Below are 24,409 nucleotides of genomic sequence, written 5' to 3' on the forward strand. Positions count from 1 at the left end.
GTGTCCAGTGTCCTTTTCTGTCTCCATCAATAATGAAAAATTTGCCAAATGACTTAATCCCTGACCCTCTGTTTCAAAGATCCCATGGAATCCTGACAACTTGTTCCAGCTGTCCCACCTCATCAGAATTCGACTCACACACACACACACACGCATGCACACAGCAGCACGGACCCCTCCAACCCCCCTCTCTCCTGTCTGCTAGACTGCTGTTGTGTCTGAGCGTTTGACCCCCACAGGTCACACATGCATACACACTCCTCCACAATAGCCCGCAGACACTTTTGATAAAACCCTGCCTTACTCACTCACTCAGTCACTCACACACAAACACACACATGCACATACACACACACACATTACTCCTACAAGTAGCTTGTGCTGGAATGAATAGGGGCTATCTGTGCAAGTATGTCACCCTCACAATTCCTTGCACCTGGTATAGCGTGACCTCTGTCACCTCTCAAAAGCTCTCTATGTCCAGGAAGTGAATGCATTATCAGCATGCAAACCCACACCCTATCCACACTCCACACCCACTGATTATCATAAATTACTGCTACATCACCGGTCTCCCATCGCTCAACTAGCAGGTCACACTCTTCTGAGATTTCCAAAAGAAAACAGCTTCACAGGGTCCTCTAAGTGCTCCTTTTAGCTGATGAAAAAAAAATAGATATATATGTGTATGTTTTTTTAGATGGCTTGTTTTGTTGTCTGTGTAGATGGGCAGCAGTAAAGTGTTTCTGAGATACTGGCAGGCAGACCAGCTCAATGACCGCTGCTACCAGCTACATAAAAAGATCATCACCTGTCAGAAAGGTAATACTCAATACAACAATATCATCTACCACCATCTTCTTTTCGAGCCACGACACCTCTGATGACTGTGTCTTCATCTCCACCCAATGTCTCAGTTGTTCGCGGCTGGCTAGCCAGGCAGCGGGTCAATCGCAGGTTATCGTTACAGCACAAAGAGGAGTGCGGTGTGCAGCACTTCCTGCAGGGGGCAGAAGACATGGGACTGCGAACCTACGACCAGCTGGTTATCCAAAATGCCTCCGACATTGCAAGAGAAAACGACCGCCTGCGCTGCCATGGCAATAGCCTGCTCAACACCCTTGGCAGTAGCCCACCCCTTGGCGAAAGACCAGAGCCGGTGGGGAAGGAGGAAGATCAGCCAATCAGGAGGTAAATGAGCAGACACTAATACAGCGTACGCCCTTTTATTTAGATCAGAAAGCAAATATTTTGCTTGATCAAGGATAGATTTCCGCTATTCTCCTGGTTAGAACTAATTTAAAAATATGGATATTTCTTCAGTGCACATCTTCGTAACCTTTAGCCATTTTCTGACATTTTATAGTCACTGCGATCAATCAAGACCATATTCTCACTAAGACAGAGCTTTCATTACTCACTATAATGTGATTCATATTATGAGGCCCTGACCTCATAGTAACTGTAGCGTCATTTAGCCCGGAGAAAAACAATTGTAGTCATTTACAGGATTTATGACTGTGTGAAGGAATCATTTGCCTTCATAATTGTGTGTGTTTATTCATCTGCGTGCTTGTGTGTGGCCATGCCAGCACAGCATGTGCTTTCTGATTAATGATGTCACTGTATACCTGTGTGCTGCAGACTTTTAATTGTGAGGTTCATGATGGATAGTCAGATAATGACTCGCGCTATCAGATTGTTTTCGTATTGTGTTGCTCCTATGGAATACAATCCTTATCTCCACCTCACCTCATTCTAATATACCAGTATATTACACTTGGAGGAAATTAAATAACTCTCAAGCCTGACTTGGAAAAAGTGTAAAAAAGCAATAAAAAGCTTTTTAGAGGTGGCGCTAAATGAAGGGCCTTCATAATACCTCAAATGTGATTGGTATTTCAGCACTATTAAAGTCGTAAGTACGTACAGGTACTATATTCTTATGCTTTCTGCAGTATGCTTCATAAATATGTGCATTATTTCTATACGTTGTTTTTTGCCTGCAGAGAAAGCAGTGCTATATCATTTCTATTGATTACTGCTGTTGTTGGAGGAAAAATACTTTTATTTCAGTTTGATAAATACTGGTGGCTAAAATCCTGACAGGACAAAACATTTTGACAAAATAGCAAATTGTTCTACATTTATTTAGGTTTGAGTTGTTGTCACACATGCCTAAAAAAAGCACATTTAAATGTGCTTTTTAAACGTGAAAGGAGACCAGAGATCACAAATAATATAAGACACATGTTTTCTATAAACTCTGCGTCCTTGAGCATGTAACAGCTGATAACAGGTTTCACCTTTGTCCTGTAGAGGAGATAAAAATGTACTTACATCTACACATTCCCCCAGATTCCTCTACTGTAATCTCACTGCAGATTTTCAAAACGCCTCTCCTGAGTACCTCCACAAATGCTCATCCCCCACCTCTCACCCCCGACCGCATGCCTGCCTGCAATCAGGAAACTAACAGATGGCTCACCCAGATTAGCCAAGGAAATATCAAACTGGATGATATCAAATTACAGCAAGGAGATTAGGTTTAATCTCTTTGGTTGTTTCCTCCTTTTGCCCAATTTATCTTAAACCTCTGAAGTGACATTTGAGGCAAGCGTATATTGAGTTTGATTAATTATAAAGTTAACTCACTCGTCGCCTTTTAAACATAAATTCATTGTTCCTTATTTTCATCTGTAGAGTGGCAGAGAAAAGCACGAAAGTGCACGAAGGCCCTGCCAACGGCGGAAGTCGAGTCATTCGCCACTTTCGCTCCAGCTCGGTACCCACCCCGCTCGCCATTGAGAACATGGTCCATTCGTCTGCCAATCCACCCATCAAACCAGCCTTGCAGCAAGTTGTCCATATCAATGAGGACGGAGCAGGCGGGGGAGGTCTTTCCTCTCCTCGTAAGCAACCTCCTCCTAAACCAAAGAGGGACCCCAATACTCGTCTGAGTGCATCTTATGAAGCAGTTAGTGCAGGCCTGACGATGGCCGCCAAAGAGTGCTCCACTCCAGAGGGCTATGCTTCACCAGCTGGAAGCCCTCCTAAATCCCAGCTATCCCCCACAGACCCAGCAGGTAAATCATTTCTACTGGACTGTCAAAGATATAACAGATGGCGGTGCCTCATTGCTGTTACATATTGATTTAGCTTTCTTTGTTTTGTTTCTTCCTTAGCCTTGTCCAAACCCCGTCCCCATAGTGATGACTACACAACTATGAGAAAGGTACCACCCCCGAAACCCAAGCGCAGCCCCAACACTAAGCTGACTGGCTCATATGAGGAGATTAATGCTGTAGCACCCCAGCTCCATCAGCTGCGCCCAGCTGATGTAAAGTTGGCCCTGCTTTCACGTGGCGGGGGATTTGGAGGCTTGATGCAGAGAGCAGCCTCTATAGATGCTCCACAAGGGGTTGCACTAAGTCTGTTCAAGGGCCAAGATGAAGAAGACATTTACATAGAGATGTTGGGATCCCAGCAGCGGGCACGAAGCCTCCAGGAGCCGCCTGATAGCCCAGAGCAAGCCGACTCGGAAGCTGTCTACGAGGAGATGAAGTATTACCCTTCTGAAGATGGTGGAGCTGCTGCCTCTGTCACCAAACCAGCCAAATTGGAGGCTCTAGGACTCAACTTATTAGGATTGGGGACATCCCCTCCTCAGAGTGCAGAGACTAAACGACTGGCATTGGGGGTGACTGCTGCTTTGGACATCGCTCACTCACATAGCACATCAAACAGTGGAGCTCCCAAAAGCCAGCATGGAAAAGATGGCAGCTGTGACATTCCTGCACCTTTTCCCAACTTGCTTCCCCACCGCCCTCCACTCCTTGTATTTCCGCCCTCCCCTGTCACCTGTTCTCCTGCTTCTGATGAGTCACCCCTAACCCCCCTGGAAGTAAAAAAGCTGCCGGTGTTTGAGACAAACCTCAACTATGCCACTGGGCCAGACAGCCCTCTGTCCCCACAGTACGCCCGCCAGAGGGCTGATTCCTCCCCAAGCCTCACTGTTCTAATGCCAGAGAAGAAGTCCACACCTCCACTTACTCCTCCACCTCCTCCTCCTAGTGCCCCACCTCCACCCTATAGACCTCCTTCACACTTCCCCTTCCCACCTGAGGCCAACTTCCTGGCTCTGACACGAGCAGCATCTGTCACCGGGAGCTCAGATTCCTCCAAAACGTCCTCACAAAGAACAGGCGGGGAGCCGCTGGGGAAGCCTCCTCCCTATTCCCCTGTGAAGGTGTCTCGTCCTGAGCCTCGAAGAGCTCACTCGTGCTCCTCGTCTCCACTGCTATTCAACCCAGCCAACGGCAGGCCCCTGACCAGCCCCCTGGATGAACTCAGCACCCTGTTCAGCTCTGGACGTAGCCTACTGAGGAAGTCTGGTCGCAAGATGAGAGATGGAGGTCTGTCAGTAGACACACACTCCTCGTGTACATACACATTATGAAGTACATGCACTTCCCCCTTTTTCCTTTTTCCTTTAATTATTGCATATGTATTAATTTGCTTCCCAAACCACCAATATATGAACCTTTTTGCATTTTGTAAAGAGTTTCCCATTCAGCTGAATGCACGTGTGTTTCTTGCTGTTGTCCGCCCACAGTTGTGAGCTTATGATCAAAATCCCATCCTGACCTAGGTCAGATGATTTATTGCATGCCATCTGATTACCTTCTGTACAGCAGGAGTAGTTTTACGTGCTTAGATAGGTAATCTAAGCAATAAATCTGTCACAGATTTTGTTTTGTGTTCGAGTAGTAGAGAGGTAAGATGCACTGTTATCCAGACCTACATTTGGAAACCCCTTACATTAGATCAGATGTTGTAACCAGCAACCCCCTTTGGCCTACTTGAGGCAACCCATTTGTTACAGCCTCCTGTGTAGTGCCCTTTGGCTGCTGCAGCTGCCTTCTAATATGTTAGGTAATGAGCCAGCTTGTGTAAATCACTTAGCATCACACTGCACTGTAATTATGTTTTAGCTTTGTTATTGTGTGCTATAGCTCTGCACGTATGTAAAGTACATAGAAACTGTGTGTAGTGATGAAAAAGCTGACCTTTACAAAAGAAGAACAAACAGTATTTGTCGCACGTAGTGAATGAAATGAGCTCTGGTCCCTTAGGTCAAAGGTTTCAAACCCAGACAGGGAGAGTGTGAAAAGTAAACTTATCACTGATATTCCACCTTGAGAAACTGTCGCACCCTACTGTCTGAGGCTCTGTTTCCTCAAAGTGTATTAGTTGTGGCTGGGTTAATAATACATGAGCAGGAGAACCAAGAGGATAGCTATGAAATATTTAACAGCTCACTCAGGTTCTACTGAAGGGAGCAAGACTGCCTCGCAGCATTGAACAGCACGTCCTGGACTATTATTTGCATATTGGAGAATTCAGGTGAAAGCATCAGCTAGACATCATGCTAGAAGCTGATTGTGAAGCTAGCTGAGCTGTGATCAAAGCTGTTGTCTCATAGTTCTATAAATATAATAAGTTCAGTGGGCAAAAAGTTAAACTCCTTATAAGAGACGGTATGAGGGCAAGTGAACATGCTTACGCATTTGCATCACATGACATCTTGCGTCTGACCCCTCGTCAGCACCTGCAACTGTACGGGAAAAGTGCTGGCGTCATGGAAACGGTGTGTGTGACAGGGGAACCGAGCACTGGTGTATTTTGAGTGGGCAAAGCAAGGCGGCCCTCTTAGATCCATGCGTAGAGAGATGCCAGTGGGCTTAACAGAACGCCCTACTTCCGTTCCCTATCGGCTGTTAAATAACTGAATGTGATACCTGACGCTGTGGGACTGCCCAGGGGTTGCAGTTGCTATCCCGGACATGAAGTGAAGAGCAGCTGACGCTCTTTTCTCCACCCGCCTTTCCTCATCTTCAGGGAATGAGAAAACCACAGGAATGCAAGGGAAAGAGGGCAGGGGGTCTTGGCAGGCTTTAGGAAATCAGAGTCATGAGACACATCATACCTCTGCAGCACCATCCAAAATTTCCAATTTCATTTAGCATGGTCTTTGTGCCTGAATGACTCATCTTTCATAAGCATGAACACGCGCATGGGCTCTGTCTCACTGCATGGCCTTGTGTCCCTTGTAAAAACTCACCTATCCCATGGGATAGTACAGTTTGGTAACTTTATATTTAGGCATCTTGTGACCATGGATGGACCGGGAGGCAAACATTCTCTGTGTGGGACAGCAGCTGATGAATTCTCATTCACACTGCCACACACATATGCACCCACAGTTACTTACTCATGCAGTGCGTAGCATTTGAGCCCCAATGAGCAGCAGAAGGGAGAAAGGCAGACAGATATTATGAAATATATAAAGAGAGGGTATTCTGATGATATTATGCATGATGGATATTACAGTTTGTAACATGCACCGATATGCAGTTGCATTTCCTCTTGTTATATTCCCACCAGGATTCAATTCTAATATCAATCTGCCAGGGAGGGAAGACTGTGGCTCTGCCCCCACCTCACCATCTCTCCAGCTACAAGACAAGAACGCCAACAACCACTCTCCCCACTCACAAAGCCCTGCCCCTGTAGAGAACGGGAATCAGATCTCAAACGGTAACAGCCCAATGTTGCACATTCACACTCACAATCTTAGGAACATATTTTTAAATAGCAATGACCCGCTATATTATTCAAGGTTACTTTGGTAAAGCTTGGCGCGGACTTGCTAGTGGTTTTTAAGCACGGCAAAAATAGAAATCCAAAGCTGTACACATACCGAGCCTGGATTGAATCAAATAAGTTCTCCATATTTTATGAATGTCAAGGTTACAATGTGTTTTTGACAAATTTCAAGTATGACATTAAGGAAAACTGACATGGCAGCTTCATGACATTTCAGGTGATAAGCAAAGACACACTGAGTTTTTTTTGTTTTGTTTTTACAACCTCTGTTATCATATATTAAGACCCTGCCAGCTTCACCACTGTCATGTTGGTACGTAGCTATGCATCTAGAGATTAATGGGTGTCAGTCTACTTATAGTTTACAGTTAGTAAAAAGTAGTTAAAATGCCATGTGGTTGTAAATAAGAAATACAGTTCCACTGGCTCTACCTGTGGAGTGACAAAGTCATACACCAGGCCAGTCTTAGCTGCAAACTCTCCTTTTAGCCATTGTAATGCCAGATCCGCACAATCACTTCAATTCATCGTGGAGTGGACTGAAATAAAAGTAGTTGCAGGCTGGGAAGATTGGTAAGTGGAGTTAGAGTTACAAATAACGAGAGGGAAATTAAATGGTATAATCAGGTGACCTGAGAAACTGAGAAGGATTTACTGGAACCAGAGAGTGGTTACTTTATTCTTAAATACCCAGAGAGTTTTGCAACCAAACCATACTCTTGCCTTAACATTTTTCTTTGCATGTAAACAGTTTCTTAGCCCTCTCTCAGATTGCTTGTGTTTGAAAAACGGTGTGTCCTTCAGATTATACCTGCCTGTGTGTGGAAAGACTTGAGAAGACAGATATCCGTGGTTTGTGAAACGCTTCTTTTTCTGTGTTCAGGGTCGCTGGAGGATGAGAGTCACAGCAAGTCAAACTCCTCCAGCACCCCCTCTTTGCACAGACACATGGATAGTCATCATACTCAGGTAACCACAAAGACAGGCACTTAAACACACAGACACACTTTTGGTGCCTTCATCAGAAGCTATGTACAGATGGCAACAGGTGCAGTTTTTTCTTTGCAACCTTACTCCCCAACACTTTACGTAACACACGGAAGTGCATCTGACCTTGGTGTGTTTAAAACTTGTCATGGGATGCATATATGTATACAGTTAAACACACACACAGTTACAGCACGACTATATAAGGTTTCTGTTTGGGTTTGTTGACATTTTGAGTGGACAGGGAAGTGGCCTCTTTCAGTGGCATGCATCACTTGTGATGTGAGCTTTTTGTGCTTCCAAGGACAGGTGTATGATTACAGGATAAAATATTTTTGGTTTTTTTTTGTTTAGTTTTTTGCACCCAAGCTTACCCACATGCTTACATGAATACACATACTCTGAATCTCATTATGTTGAGCTCATTAACTACCGTATGGTTGTAGACGAGCCTTTTGAAAACTGAGCCTTACCACTGACTGATGAATGTGTGTCATAGAAAGTCTAATTTTAACTTTTAAGATGATGCACATAGGTGGAGCACAGATGAAAAATTGGTTTTAATTTACATGTTTAAAAAAAAAAAACCCACATCATAGTTTGGGGCCTGTACCAAAGTTAGCAGGAAAGAACTCAACTGAATAAATAAAGCAACTTATCAAAATAACAAATAAAACCAATTTAAACTACCAGAAAAAAAGTGACATAGCAGATGAGAGAAAAAAAGGGGAACAAATCAAATCAGTCCAAAACAAGCAACACCTATCTCAAGAATCAAGTTTTCGTTATGTCTGTGAAGGTTCTCAGTCATCCAGGTCATCGTAGTCTAAAGCTACGTTCACACTGCAGGCGAAAGCGCATCAAATCCGACTTTTTTGACCCTATGCGACCCATATCCGATCATGGTGTGACAGTGTGAACGGCACAAATCCGATATTTTCAAATCCGACCTGGGTCACTTTCGTATGTGGTACTGAATCCGATACATATCCGATGTTTTAGAAAGCGACTGCTGTTTGAATGGTCATGTCGCATTAAATCCGTCTTTTACGTCACTGACACAAGACAGACACCAATTATCAGCGCCAGAGAAGCGCCCGAGAAGACATTGTGAACATTTCCTGGCCATCCAGTGAAACTGTTGGGAAGACAACGCTGGAGAAACATGAATATTTTATTTGTACTGTATAATCTGCAGATTCTGACAGAAATCTGCAACTATCCTTTGAAGCACCGCTCCTCTCTAAAACCGCAATAAGGATAATTATTAGGTTATTTACATTATTATGTAAATAACAAAATAACTTAAAGCAAAATTGGGAAACGTAAAGTCCGAAACAAGTCTTTATATTAAGGGCCATCAGTCAAACAATACTGTTTGGTCTGGGTCTAAACACAGCGCGTTGTGTGTGACGTCTTCTTTTGCGCATGCGGGCCGCTTTGAGGGTTCACACTAGAGCACGTTTGCTGTCACATTTTATTTGTAGTTTGAACAAGCAGACAAAAAAAAAATCCGATTTGTGAACGTAGCTTAAGAAGCTTGGAAAGAAAAGTGCCATCCGAGTAGCTTCTTTAGTTCTAAGAGCAATTGGTGGGTCCCAGAGTCCCAGATTTAAGCCCTATAGGGAGTGTCCCTACAAGGGTCACTAATCACACCAGCCAAGATGTGAAAACGGGTGTGCGTCACAATCAGCCAAGGTTTTGGGTGAACCCATTATGAGGCTAAGTTTATACTAATCCTGCTAAATTTGAAAACTGCGTTTTCGTCTAAAAACGCTCCATATCCACACTATCGTTTTCAGTCGTTTCTGAACAGTTATTCATCCACACTGGAATGACTGAAAATGGTACGTTCCTGTATCGCGCACGTGTGAAACTTAAAACGATTTGACCTGCCTCATTTCTGTCTGCCGTTTATTTACTTTCCGGCTCTTTGAAACGTTGCAGCAAAATGTTGAGGAAAAGCACCGAGTTTTTTAAATGGACTAACAATGAGGTGGAGTTGTTGCTGCGAGTAACACAAAAGTACAAAGTTGCAAAAGCGAGTGAGAATTAAAGAATTTGAAGAAAAGCTATCTGGAGCATGTACAGACTGATATTGATCTTTAATAGGGCTGTCAAAATTGAGAGCAAACTAAACTGCTGCACAATGCACAATCTTAGTTTAACTGGTCACATGACTGCATCATATGACTAAAATGCGTCATCGTTTTAAAAAGTCTCTGTTTATGCAGTCTCCACTGCGCCGCAAAAACGCAGTTTTCAAATGTATCCGCTTTGGAGAGCGTTTTCAAAAAGCTTCATTTTCCTTGACCAAAAACGCCGTTTCAGTGTGGACGGAAAGCCAAAACAGAGAGAAAAAGATGCGTTTTCAAATGAAAACGTATTAGTGTGGACATGGCCTCAGAACATTATGTGACTTATTGTGATCAACTGACCCAAGGTGTGAGTGGGCGTTAAGGCTCCTGGGATGGGATCTCAAAACTGGATTATAGATGGCAGACAGTTGGTGTCGTAAGCCACCGCCTCTGTTCAAATATGGTCATTCACAGTGGACATAGATGGCTTCTTTCATTCCTCTTTCAAACCATCTGTCTTTGTCCAAAATGTGAACACTGGCATCCTTGAAAGAGTGACCTTTATCCTTTAGATGCAGGTGTACAGCTGAGTCTTGTACTGTCAAGGTGGCTCTTCTATGTTGCGTTTATTTCTCTTAGAACTGAAGAAGCTTCTTGGATGAGAGGTGAAATGTCTTCAAGAACTTAAAGAATTCCAGATGCTTTTCTTTCCAAGCGCCTTAGACAACTTTTAGTTACGTACAAAGAACATTTTATGCATTTGAGAACAAAAAAAGGAGAACGAGGAAGCTCCTATAATCATTGTCTGGGCTCTCTTATCAGGCCTTGAACATACCGTATAGGTCTTGGTCTTTTCAGACCAGACTGGGTGAGTAGCAGGAAGAGCCGCACAGGAAGAAGAAGAAAGAAACTTTGCACTTGAGAGAGTAGGGTTTAAATCCAATATCACACAAAAACTTAACACTGGCTTCTTTTTGGCTTCTTTCTTTTGAGTTGTTCTGTGTTTAATGCAAAAAGAAGCAAAGGACGTTCTGTTCCACTCTCAGAAGAGTTCAGCGCACGCTATTCGTAGGTAAACTTCACTAGAGATGTAAAGGCATGCTGTGTACCCACTTGACAATCCTCAGGTTGATGAAATATTTTATTGCTCCATTCAGAATTGGACGAGTTCACCTTGTGCATTGAGTATCTGAAGCCTGTTTGTGACTGTGGAATAAAATAAAGACGTGCCAGCAAGCTCTGCTTAGTGCTCCTTTCTTACAGCATTTTAAAAAGTCTGAAGCACATGTAACCATCTACTTTCGACTAGGCTGTTGTCTTGTACATAAATGCCTGTTTTCTTTCTCTTTCTATGAATCTAATGAGCTTGGCTGTTACTCTCACTCCCTCCTATATTTTCCAGAGGGGTCATCTCAACTTTTCTCCATTCGGTGCGGGGGCTGCCCTCTAAAACAGCGAGGGGGGCACAGGGGGTGGGCTCGCTGTGAGCCCTCGTGCACATGTAGGGATGTGGTGAGTGTACGTCATGCCGCGCCCCTCTCTGCCCTTAATCGCAGTGTTTTTCATTAATCCAGTGTGCAGTCAAATCAGTAATGATTCATAAAACTTCCAGAAGGTTTGTCTGAGTCAAAATTAAAATGGCAAAAATGTGTTTATGGAGTAAGAAGGGAATTTGTTGTTTTAGCTTTTATGGAAATCGGTGGCTGCGGTTACCTGAAATTAATTCTAGTTTAATATTACACAGGATTTGAAGTCTGAACTCATGGCTGAAAATAAGATGTAAAAATTCTAATCAGAATTTCTGGCAGTTGTCATAAAAAATCAAATCTTCTGAAAATATGGGTCACTGGAGAAGCATTTTTGAAAACCACTGCTGTTGCAGGACATCATCTCGGCTCTCAGGAGTCAGAGGAATCCTGAGTCGATGACATTTACGCTCTTCTTTTTTTTAATCCCTCATTTCTGGAAGGAAACTGCAGCTCACAGGTTAAATAGATCTGAATACCCACACATGTGGAGAAATCCTTTGGCAATTGCAGTTGTTCCTTTTTTGTTGCTGTCCTCCTCAGCACAAAAAGTCACTATACAGTGTTTTTCCTGAGAGTCTCAAACTCGAGCTGCAGTTTTTATTGCTCTTCATCTGCTGGGACTTTTACGTTGCTGAATCCATCACTCGATTCCCTTTTAACCCTTCCTCAGACTCTCTCTGGCATCACTGCATCATCGCTGTTCACCGGTGTTTCGCTTTCTTGATCACCTTCATCACTTTGAGTTTATACACGATCGTGAGGTGGGAATAACTCTGTGACACACAATGTCTTTCAATTAGCTGCACTGTAGACCGTTTTTATGTAGGTTTCTCAGAACTAATGGGATAAATAAAAAGGAAAGGATGAAGGAAGATGAATGGGCAGCTCATTTAAGAATGAATGGACTGGTTTGTTTGGGTCTTTGCCGTGAATAGCGCGCAGCAGTCTAGACTAATTATATAAAGACTTGACAGACTGCTAAATGATTGAATGGTACAAAGATTTATATTTTTGTTTATCCCTTCAGACAATGACTTGGCAGGGCATTTGAAATAGAAGGAGTGGTCACATGTGCTACTCGGGAACATGTGACATGTGACACCTATTCTTAAAATGTATCGGACTAGACAGAGATCCTTACATGACTCCACAGAAACTATTCAGGGGAATATCAAAGGAAAACATCACACATAAGTCATCCCGAGATAGCAACATATCATCCTGTCTGTAGTTTCTTTTATTCTACTTGTTTTATTCTCTATGATCGACCTGTCCTTGGCCACCCAGTTATAGAAATATTAGCTGTTTAGTGACCTTTCTCTTTTTTTCTATCTGCTTTGACTAACACATAAAAGAAACTCTTTTGGAAGTTCACGTGTTACTGTTTGTCAGATAATAAAAAATGCAATTTATATTCTGTGAAATCCTTTCTAAGTCATATCTAGTGCTTTGAGTACAAACAATCAGAGAACGCGGTGTTTTAGTTTTCTGTATCTGAGGGTGTATACACAGTAGCGTGCATGTAGTAGCTGTTTACACCCGGGAATGTGTGCGTTTTATGTGGAAAAGCTCGGAGCTTATTGGAATATTTTGTGGCCTCAGGATATCCTTCCTGTGAGTGACAGTTTGGAATGACTACTATCCCACATTACCATGCTATTACCATAACAATCCATTCACATGTTGGTATGGATCTAAACCCATCCCCCCACCACTTCCCCCAACACAGAAGGGTGTGGTTTAGATTTCAGAGTGCTGTTATCTGGAGTAAAGTCGCCATCAGACAGCTTTGAATTGTCAAAAAGCGATTTTATTTTCTAAACTTAACTTTGTCATCTCGCCTCGATGTCATGATGACATTTTGCAGACAAGCATTAAACTGTTTTACATTTCAGACATCAAGGCCAGAAACCATAAATGTTTCACAGTTATTAATTTGAAAAAAACTGTATCTGATGTTCACTGAATGTCTCTGTGTGCGTGTCTCTGTGTATGTGTGTGTCCATGAACAGTACAGTCATGCATTGCAGAGGGACACAGTGTTCCTACTTATTTTCTGTTCCAGTAGCCGGTGTTCCTCGCTGGCGCCAGTGCAAAGAATAGCCTGGCAGGGAGGTGTAAATTATGGATTAGCTTGTTGAGTATTGTGCTAGTGCAGGCAATCTATCTCGATGTATGTTTGTGCGTTTGGGTGTGCATGTATAGTAGGTATGTGCAGGTATGTTTGTCAGAGTATCCAATAGGTGCAATGTTTTTTTCCCGGTCTGTGTGTGTGTGTGTGTGTGTGTGTGTGTGTGTGTGTGTGTGGCATAGCCTATGACTTCCTCACTAAACACATGACATGTTTGGCAGTTGACTTGGAAAATGTTACATTATAGGTACTACTGAGCTGATTTAGCTCACTGCTCCTACTTCAGCAGAGTGGAAAAACTGATAGGTGTGAAGAGAAACAACTTTGTTAATAGTTGTTTCATAGGGCCCGTGGGAGCACTTAAAGGTGTTTTTGAAGCTTTACATTGTCAGTAGCAAGCAGTAGGTTTAGGGTGCAGCAGTGGGGGTAAGGAAAGCTGAAATCACAGAGAGAGAGAGTGTTTTCATAGTATTTATTAAAATGAACAAAACAACAGTGGGATATTTGGAGCTTTGTCTTAAAAGCGTTCACCTTTGAGGTCTTTTTTCTTAGGCCACCAGCTGCCATCATACCACCCCACCTCCCAGTTTCTAATCAGATTTGGATGGCCAGGCGTCCTTCCTGTTGCTGGTGTTACTCACTGAGGGAGTTTGGAATTCCTTTCTGATTGATTTACAGGCATATTGACTCGCGGATGACTGATGAGGCTCTATACAGACTGTTGCAGATGTGAATGTACATTTTTGTGAGTGCCTGTAAGACACTAGAGGAACTACTTTAACATTTAACTCATAATATATTCTTGTAGGTGATGTAGTTGGACTCAAGTGACACAATATGGAAATTTGTTTCTGTTAAAATGTCAGTTTGGGATCCTGATTCCTGCTGCATCTACTCCCATAAGGTGGCTCAGTGCCAGACCCACATTCAGTTCTGTGTTTTTAGAATCATTCATAAGAAAAAGTGACCCAGTTGTAGAAGATGGACTTCTTCTCCTTTTTTTTAAGATGTAAAATCAGGCAAAGTTGTGCCTGTTTTTGTTGTTGTTGTTGTTGTTTTTGCCCTGTTAATGTTATTATTTTTACGATGCTTGTGCAGTCACTGTTTATCATCCCACCCCTCCGCTCCGATCATGGCTTGTCATGTGGACTTCCTGTCGTTAATCTTTTTGATTTTTCAGTGTGCTGCATCTCCTCAGCAAACCCTAACCTCCTTTCCTAACCTTGTATTCTTCCTTCTCTGCCCCAGGTGTTCCAGCGGCTACGTCTGTCCAACGGGGATGAGAGCGCCGCCCTTGGAGAGCTTCTGCGATGGCGGCGATTGCAGTGTGAGGGGCGGAGTGACTGGAAGCGCCGCCCACCTAAGTCCCCACCCCTGCCCCCCACACTGCTCTGGACCAACAGGAAGGCCCCTCCATGATGGAGGTTTTCTGATAAAGTCACATACGTTGGCTATGAAGTTCTTCCCTCTTTCTTCAGCCACACTTGCACGAGCTTTTCAATTTTATTCTTTTCCTTGTTTTTTTGTTTGTTTTTGATCCGTTAACCTCTGTCCCCATGGACTAAGCTTAAGCTCCAAGAATGAGCCTAGTCCATGGGGTGAAGGTCCTGCTTTTTCCCTTTGCACTCAACTGTGGGGGATTCCCTTACTTATGTGATAGAAACTCAGCACCATGTGACAGCTAACTGATACTAACTGATATCCATGAAAAATGACTGCAAAGCAGAAAAAGAATAGATGCGGGATAGTCTGTGATGACATATATGATCAAAAAGAGAAAAACACTGACATGTCTATTTATTTTCAGCTCTTCTAAGATGAAATGACTGACGCTGATCAAGAGGAGGCTTAATTTACAAGCAAAGTAGTTGACCTGGGGTTTAGATGCCGAATGGCCATCTGATTTGGATCGTATGGCCTCATAAGATGAGCTGCTGCATTAAAATGAGCTCCACTCTAAAACCCGGTGCTGATTATACTTGACGTGCTGTGATGTTCCCGTGTGATGCGTTCTCATATGTGCACACCTGAGTCTCAGAAAGTTTACAAGTCAACCAACGTCTCTGGAGACCTCCAGTTTTGAACAACACTTTACTGGCTTAGACATGGGACCTTTTTCAGGTACACAGCTCTCACTTAGCGTCTCATGTGTAGGCTCTAAGTGCTACTGCAGCCCTGGCAGCAAGCGGCCAGGGGTCAGGGTAACCTCAGTATTATCCCAAGGTGCACTTCTCTTCCCCCTTGTTACCACCAGCCTTTGAGAAAGCCCTCTGGCCAAATCCTAAACTACTGCACTTACCTTTACTAGGAGACGGGGATCCAACTAATGAGCATACTTTGGCTTTATGTATAAAGGTAAAGCTGAGATTTTAAAAAAAGAAAAGAAAAAAAAAAGCTTTAGCCGATAGGTATTTAGTTCATGTTCTGAACATGAAACTCTGTGCCAAAGTGATACAATGTGTGAAAGCTATATCTAAACTAACAAGTATTAAAACTGATGCGTACGGTAGTCTCCTTATGCTTGTATACTGTATGTACAGACTGACAAATGACCAAATCATAGCTGTTGTTGCAGTTCACTGGTGATCCTGTGTGGACTAAAAACATTAAAAAGTGTTTAAAATGGGTATAAAACTGTTCACACTCTTAACGTGTCTCATCAGCATCTGAACAGGTTAATGCGTTTTTCAGGAGACCTCACGCACAGATGAACCTGATTATTGTACAGATCCCTACTTCGTTGGTGTGTCCTCGCAGCCGCCTATTTTTTACCTTCTGTGTCCTGTCCTCATCTTCTTTTCCTTTCCCGTACTTGACCCAAAACAAACAGACCCCCTTCCCCTTTCCCCTACTTGACCCACCCCACCTCCTCCAGTGGATCAAACCGGCTTTACGGGTGTTTCCATGGTAGCCACAGTGTAAATAGTGAATGGTGTCATATGTTTTAGCTTTTACTATAGAAGAAAAGCACGGCGGTTGACCTTGAAGATGAAGGACAAGGATGAGTATATAATACTGTGTATGGTGAAACTGAGATTGAAGAATGTCTCGGGTTAGATGCAATGCTGAAAGAAAGAGGTCTATTTTAAGATGTGAATATCTTTTTTTCTTTTTTTTTAGAACGACTGTCTACGGTTATGAAAATTCGTTTATACTCTATTTAATGATTTGTTTATTCCCCTTCGACCCCATTGTTCTGCTCCCCTGATGCAATGCAGATGTTCTAAATGTATATGGATGTTTTATTGCACAATGTTTATGTGGTGTTGTGTTGACCTCTGTAATGGGCTGGGTGTGTCTAGACAAGGTGTTCGATCTTTAAAGATCCAGTCTGAATTGTTAGAGCCTCCAAGTATCAATAGCTCTAATAGATTTCTCATTCCCACTGATCACCCACAAGGCATTTAAATTGGTTCAGATTTGCAAATCAGCAGCGCCATCGCAGGATCGATCTCTATTGTTGCCGGCGTGCGAAGGTGCACAAATATTCAAGAGGCCGTTGAAGGCGAACTTGCCCAGTTGTGTTTTGGACTGACTGGCTGAATGTACAAATGCAAAATTTTTATTCCACCATCCTGTGCACATCTTTGAATCTCTTTGTATCTTATTACTGGAATCAAAAGAGTGTACCTAACTGCTTAATGTGATTATTGTCTTCAGAAGTTGTGTATGCAGTTCATTTTTTTTCAAGCAAGTATAAGGTATTGATTTGCCCCATATATCACACCTTGTGCACTGTGATTTGGGGCTGCATGAGCACTGCAATGGAGAAATATATCAAACATTTTCACACAAGTAGTTGTGTGTTTCATCTGCGATCAAACAAAAGACAGGAACCAAGACTAAGCTCGTCAACCTTGCTAATGCCATTGAAAGAATTTCTAGCTTTGGTATTTATCCTTCAGTATAATCAGAGTTATGGTTGGTCGTGTGCAGTTTTGTGTATACTTATGTTTATGGAAGTCATGAAATGAGGACATTTTTAAATTGTATTTTAAAGCATATCAGTGGTTTTTACCTTGCATGACCACATGTTGGGTGTCCTCCCCGTATAACATGCTCGTGCAGAAAAGATAAAGGCTGTCTAATGTGAAGAACTGCTTCCCTCTGCACTGTGAATCACTCCACTGTCCCCCAATGTCTCGGCTAAACACATCATCCATCCATATCCACATAAACCCATCTGCTAATATGTCCACTTCATCACATACAAATCTTGATGAATTAGCTCACTCTGAAGTAAGCTCCGGCAGCCAAAATACTGCCAGTCATATTCGTTAGCCAGGAATCTATAAATCCTCTGCTCTGAGATCACCTCTCTGGTGCTACTGCCAGTGTAGAATGGCCATCTATTGTCTCCAGTCCACTTATAGTTGTCCAGAGAGACATGATATTTCAGCACTGCCTTTCATATTGTTGTTGTTTTTTTTTTATTGTAATCTTTCTTTTGTACATGACATACAGTATATTTTAATCTGCACACATATGTGTTTGTGGAAAGAAAAAAATGATTGTGATATTTCAGAATTATTATGTTCCCAATTTTTTAAGTACTGTACTTGTACAGCAATAAAGCACAATTGTGTCAATGCGAGTCTCTCTCTCTCTCTCTCTGTGTGTGTGTTTATATTTAAGTAGCCACTGTGACATTACCCATTGTTTGTAAAACCTAATTGTGAACCCTCAGTTTTAGCATTGACCTTTTTTCAGACACTCACAATCAAATGCAGCAATACAACTGTTTTAAGATGCCAGATTTAAATCCCCCTTCTACTTGCATTATTTGGCCGGCCGTGTCACTTGAGCATCAGCACAAAATCAGTTTCAGGAAAGTATAAATAAAAGTTCAGATAAAGCATATTTCTAAGAATAAAAAGTCTGTTTTGACAAAAGATTTTTCCGCTTGCTACAAAGTGTAACCTTTTTTTTAACCCACATCTGCAAGCCTCCAGACAGTTCCTCTCTTGTCAGCCCATTACTCCATCACTTGCGAAATCAACAAGCTGTGCAAGATGCTCTGCATAACTGCAATTTCAAATAAAAAGCTACAGCATTCATCTTTGTATGGAATTTAGTCACGTTTGACTATGATTCCTGTTGATTTCTCTTTTATTTAAATAGGGGTGGTTTTCAAGTTCAAAAAGTAGTAGTGGAATGGTGACATAATGAAAAATGTGAACAGAATGGGATACAGATCATCCCAGACCCCTGACATGTCCTCTCTGCTCTCAAGGGATCACCAGCAGTGTTGGTCAAGTTACTTGAAAAAAGTAATCAGTAACTAATTACTGATTACTTCCCCAAAAAAGTAATCCCGTTACTTTACTGATTACTTATTTTCAAAAGTAATTAATTACTTAGTTACTTTTTAAAAACACGATTTACAACCTGAAGAGGTGATAAAGCGATAGATCTTTCAGCCCAATTCTACTTTTTCTGCATAATCCATCATACAAAATGTAATCAAATGGAAAAGTCTCTTTTTTTAAACTTGTTTTATCAGTTTTAATCTTTTAACTTTATCATCAAGCAAAAATTTAATTATATGCAACATTCTCTGACTTGAAGAAATTAGTTTAACATTTAAACCTATTTTCTGCACATTCCAGGACATAAAATAAAATATTTTTTGTGTTTACACTCAGTCTTTCAAATAGATGCAAGTAAAACACAGCAGAAAATAAATAAAATCAAAGACTAGCGGTCCTGTTGCTCTATTTTCACCTGTAAAGCAGGAGTGGGGTAGGCGGAGGTTTACCCTGGTGCAGGTGTGCTGCAGCGGTCAGCAGTGTTGCCAACTTAGCGACTTTGTCGCTATATTTAGTGAGTTTTCAGACCCCCATAGCGACTTTTTTTCCAAAAAGCGACTAGCGACAAATCTGGCGACTTTTTCTGGTGTTATTGGAGACTTATTTATGATGACTTTTTGACATCAAAGCGGGTATCGCTTTTACTCTCAACAAGCAGCGGGTGCTGCCGTGGGTACCACGCCCGTTCCAAAGCGCTCACAGGCGGAGGATAGTCCTTCCCCAGCTGCTATCAGGGCAGAAGACGTTCACACCTATGCGTCCAAACTGCAAATGAATCGCGCATGAGCGAAGCCGCTGCTCCCGCACTGACTGTAACGCAATCAGTTCTTCTTTTACTGTTATGCTGTTTTGTGGATCACGAGGTTTAAAACTACTTATACACACACAGTAACTCCACCAGACTGCCTATTTCGGGTCACTTTTGCCGGTCCAAGCCCGGATAAAGGAGCAGGGTTGGAATTGTGACATTAAAAAAAAACAATAATTGCTAAAATAAATTTAATTTGTAGTTCTAAATAAACTCTAAATGCATTTAGGACGTTTTTACTCACTTCATGTCTCTTCCACGATGTTATTTCTCTCTCCAACAACATAGGTTACAATTATATTAGCATGACCAATTATGCAAATTAGGCGATGACGTCATTTAGCGACTTCTAGCGACTTTTAGGACAACCAATAGCGATTTTCCTTACTGAAGAGTTGGCAACACTGGCGGTCAGTTGAAGAATCCGAGAGTTTCTCTGTGAATTTCCCATTATGTCATTGCGCACTTGGAGCTTGTTTAGGGTTTTTTTCAGTGTAAAAATAAGTTTTCTTCCCACGCACAACGGACACTAATGTTTTTGTCACTTTTTATGGAATCAAACTCAAAGTAAGGTCAGTACTTCCACGCTTTAAACGCTGCACACTCATACTCTCTCCCGCACTCGATATATGATCCGTTGTTGATCTGCACACAGCTGTTGTCACGAACGTCGCACTCGCTTACGTCACTGTCATGAGACATTCTTGCAAAAAAAATCACGGTTTTAGTAACGCGGTAACGCAGCATTCCTACGGGAAAGTAACGGTAATCTAATTACCGTTTTTGCAATAGTAATCCCTTACTTTACTCGTTACTTGAAAAAAGTAATCAGATTACAGTAACGCGTTACTCGTTACTGCCCATCTCTGATCACGAGATATTAAAAGTGATAGTCATTTCTCATTTTATTGTTTTTTTGTGCTGGAAACCTCCCATCCCCTCGCACTCCCCTGTCAATTCCTATCCTGGGTGTCACAGACACTAGCTGGTGACAAGTACCACACCAATAAAATTACTTTGACTTTTTAGATTCCATAGCAAGCCATATTATTTGTCAAATGATGACAGTAAAAATGCTCCAAAAGGCACCAGAAACATAGTTGAGATGGTTCTGATACTTTATAAACTTTCTAGTGAGTTAAACATTTTTATGTATGACCACAATGCTGCAATGTAGCTGCTTAAGTAAGCAAATAAAAGCAATGAATCCGTAAAGAAGTATAAGTACAACGTAATACAGTGATTAGTAATTAAAGTCCAATATTTGTCCAGTGTTTCCAGTGATGTACTTTGGTGGAGCTTTTTTTATGTGTGCGCGTGTGTGCGTGTCTTAATATTTCCATGAAGCACACATTATGACAAGAGGAGCGCAATACATGCAGTGTTGAGCATAATGCTTGGTTGAAGTGACATTTCCCAGGATGAGAGGGTGTGCTTCTAGCTATTTACTAACCTGTGGTTTTTCAGTTAGTAATCAGGTCAAGACAAGCAGGATTCAGTTGTCTGTTTGTTTTCCAATCTACCAAAAAAAAAGCGTTTGCCTCAAGCGTCACTGGAAAGCTTCACCTCAGAGTGTGGGAGCCAGCGTTTGAAGTTGATGCCTTAGTGTGTATCACTGTAGAAGGCTTCTATCAAAGGGCACTAACACACGCACTGCCAGGTGTGTCAACTGTGTACTCTGGAGTTAGAAACGTCATCATCAAGTCACATTAAATTTATATTGCCCAGTTAAACAAACTGGCATAACTTTGGATTATTATAGTTGGATTATTGGTTGTTAATAGAACTGCATTGGGGTTTTCGTTCATTCTGTAGCAATCGTATAAACATACAAACGCAAATACAAACAATTTTAGATATTGGTTTGAGGTTGTTCTTTTAACATTATATTTACATGGTAGCCCTACAAATCTCACAAAGCTCTTTAGTCATGCATAAGATCTTATCAAGTGTTTCTTTATCAGAATAGCAGAATACTGAACAGTCCTAACCTCTTAGAAAAACACACATTCATTTGTATTTGCTCATTTAGTTGCTTCTAATGCACGCAAGGATAATGGTAACTGTAAATATTTATCCTGATAAAAGTTGCATACTGTATGTGTGCTAGAATATTCCTCCAAAAATATTATCAGTTCAACAAACATTTGCTTGCACACTGATCCTGTAGAAAAACCTGAAAATTTTTGTAGTTGCCACTTTGTGGGGGATAAAATATCAACTTTGAATTACAATCAGATTTGGAAGGTTTGGGAAACAGTTCGTGTTTGGATGATTCAGGCTGAACCATTTTAACTGATTATACATGTACAAAACGCGGTGAAGAGTGAAAAGGCATTTCTAATAACAAGTGAATCACAAATAAGTCACTTAGAAGTGACTCGTTGTACATGTGAGGTCAAGTAGCATTTGATGACAAGTTCCAGTGAGTCTGTTTCTGCCTAATGCATTTGTTTTTCTTCCTTGAGTACCTTCCAAGGCCGATGCAAAAATGCCTGAAACTCAAGTTCTGAACTGTGTATGTGCTGTTGGTGTCTTTTGGAACATTTTAATAGATTATCTGACTGATTTTTTTGTATCTTGCTGTGTTGTAAAGCCATCCAAGAAGTTTGTGCCTCACTTTGGATAAGTTGTGTTCCAGTTTTTTATTAGTCTGTTACTTAGTAATAATTAGAAAGTATGTATGTATTGTCCCCATCAGTGTTGGTCAAGTTACTTGAAAAAACTAATTACTGATTACTTCCCCAAAAAAGTAATCCAGTTACTTTACTGATGACTTATTTTCAAAAGTAATTAATTACTTAGTTACTTAGTTACTTTTTAAAAACACGATTTACAACCTGAAGAGGTGATAAAGCGATAGATCTTTCAGCCCAATTCTACTTTTTCTGCATAATCCATCATACAAAATGTAATCAAATGGAAAAGTCTCTTTTTTTAAACTTGTTTTTATCAGTTTTAATCTTTTAACTTTATGCATCAAGCAAAAATTTAATTATATGCAACATTCTCTGACTTGAAGAAATTAGTTTAACATTTAAACCTATTTTCTGCACATTCCAGCACATAAAATAAAATATTTTTTGTGTTTACACTCAGTCTTTCAAATAGATGCAAGTAAAACACAGCAGAAAATAAATAAAATCAAAGACTAGCGGTCCTGTTGCTCTATTTTCACCTGTAAAGCAGGAGTGGGGTAGGCGGAGGCGTGCTCTGGTGCAGGTGTGCCACAGCGGTCAGTGGAAGAATCCGCGAGTTTCTCTATGAATTTCCCATTACATCGTTGCGCACTCGGTGCTTGTTTAGGGTTTTTTTTTCCGCTGTAAAAAGAAGTTTTCTTCCCACGCACAACGGACGCTAATGTTTTTGTCACTTTTTATGGAATCAAACTCAAAGTAAGGTCAGTACTTCCACGCTTTAAACGCTGGACGCTCATACTCTCTCCCGCACTTGATATATTATCCATTGTTGATCTGCGCACAGCTGTTGTCACCAACGTCGCACTCGCTTACGTCATTGTCATGAGACATTCTTGCAAAAAAATCACGGTTTTAGTAACGCAGTAACGCAGCGTTCCTACGGGAAAGTAACGGTAATCTAATTACCGTTTTTGCAATAGTAATCCCTTACTTTACTCGTTACTTGAAAAAAGTAATCAGATTACAGTAACGCGTTACAAGTGACGCGTTACTGCCCATCTCTGGTCCCCATACAGTATTTTAGTGCAGCTTGCTAACCAAGCTAGGTACCCTTAGCTGATAATTTAGTAACATAGTAATTACCACTCCAACTACTGCTTTTGAAAGAAAAAACAAGACAGTTCTATGATGCTAGTATTGCTAAAGAAGCTTAAAATGATGAGTAACATTTTCTTTAATTATCCTTTAACAAATAAAATCATTATTATTCATTTCACACGCTCGGTAATATAACAAAATAAGAATGCATGAAACCTCAGCTTTTAATGTTCTGTGACTATTTCAGCAATAATGTGCAAAACAACTTTTTTTGTCTTCCTTTCTTTTCATAAAAAAATCCACTTTAAGTGTTAACACAGGGGCAATGGAGGTATTCTCATCCACTGTTTGACCATCAATCTAAATCTTACTCCCCAGCATCTGAGGTTTCCTCTCTAATTTATCTCTTCCACCATAAGTGGCACGAGGGCCATTCCGTCATTTTTTCAGGGTTGAAAAGATCCACCATCACATGGGAGGAGGGGATAAATGACCCAGAGGCAATTTAGACTGAACAGCCCTTCGACAGTACACCAGCTAGCACAGAATCAAAGAAGCCTCCTTTTCTTTGTTTCCCATTTAGGTCCTTATGTGGTCAAGTTTGCTTTTATTTATCCTTTGTTTTGTCTTATTCACTTTGCTCTTCATTATTCCCCAAAGGATATCCTGAAGATCAATTTGTACCCATCTATGCCCAATAGTAGTATTTGTCTGAGTTTTGTGGCTTGTTAAAAACAACAGCAAGCGAAGAACCTGACTGAGGTGAGGCCAGGGTAACCATCTGACACTTTCAAGTATAGTAGCGACAGAAAATACATTTAATTTTGACAACTGACCCTCTACTAAATCCCACTGCTCAACAGGAATCAAAGAACAAGCTTTGGATCTAGGAAAATTTGATAAAAGTACAATATCCAAACTGGCTAGTTTGTATGCAAGCTGTATGTGAGAGAAATACAGTTAAATGCGGACAAAAGTGGAAAATGTCTGCCTGACGAAATACCGAAGTTCGGCAAAGCAAGTGAAAATCTTATGAGGCAAATGCTGTATTAGATTTTGCACCGAGTTACTTGAGCTTGTGAAACAGCTGCTCATACAAAAGAGTGTCCTCTATAAATAGATAATAATGGATAAAATCAACTTTAGTTACAGGTTCCTGGT

The 24,409-nt window shown here is 41.4% G+C and overlaps 1 protein-coding gene across 6 annotated transcripts in view; it reads left to right on the forward strand.

The window, feature by feature from the left end:
* myo16 (myosin XVI) overlaps window positions 1–17,983 on the forward strand; it is a 101,973-nt gene extending 83,990 nt beyond the window's left edge. For 4 of the 6 annotated variants that reach the window (XR_014802901.1, XR_014802900.1, XR_014802899.1 and 1 more), the window contains exons 29-36: window positions 726–822; window positions 918–1,191; window positions 2,704–3,086; window positions 3,186–4,415; window positions 6,448–6,600; window positions 7,553–7,638; window positions 11,137–11,246; window positions 14,643–14,739. Coding sequence is in view for 1 of the 6 variants with exons in the window: in XM_084954658.1 (XP_084810784.1) it covers window positions 726–822; window positions 918–1,191; window positions 2,704–3,086; window positions 3,186–4,415; window positions 6,448–6,600; window positions 7,553–7,638; window positions 14,643–14,813 (2,394 nt within the window). In the remaining 5 variants the exon portion in view is untranslated. Of the gene's footprint in view, window positions 1–725; window positions 823–917; window positions 1,192–2,703; window positions 3,087–3,185; window positions 4,416–6,447; window positions 6,601–7,552; window positions 7,639–11,136; window positions 11,253–14,642 lie in introns of all 6 variants that reach the window. The other 2 variants (XR_014802898.1, XM_084954658.1) reach the window with 2 other exon arrangements.
* The last annotated feature ends 6,426 nt before the right edge of the window (window positions 17,984–24,409 follow it).

This window comes from Perissodus microlepis, chromosome 16, assembly GCF_051167445.1.
Source record: "Perissodus microlepis isolate ML-2025 ecotype Zambia chromosome 16, ASM5116744v1, whole genome shotgun sequence".
Taxonomy (NCBI): domain Eukaryota; kingdom Metazoa; phylum Chordata; class Actinopteri; order Cichliformes; family Cichlidae; genus Perissodus; species Perissodus microlepis.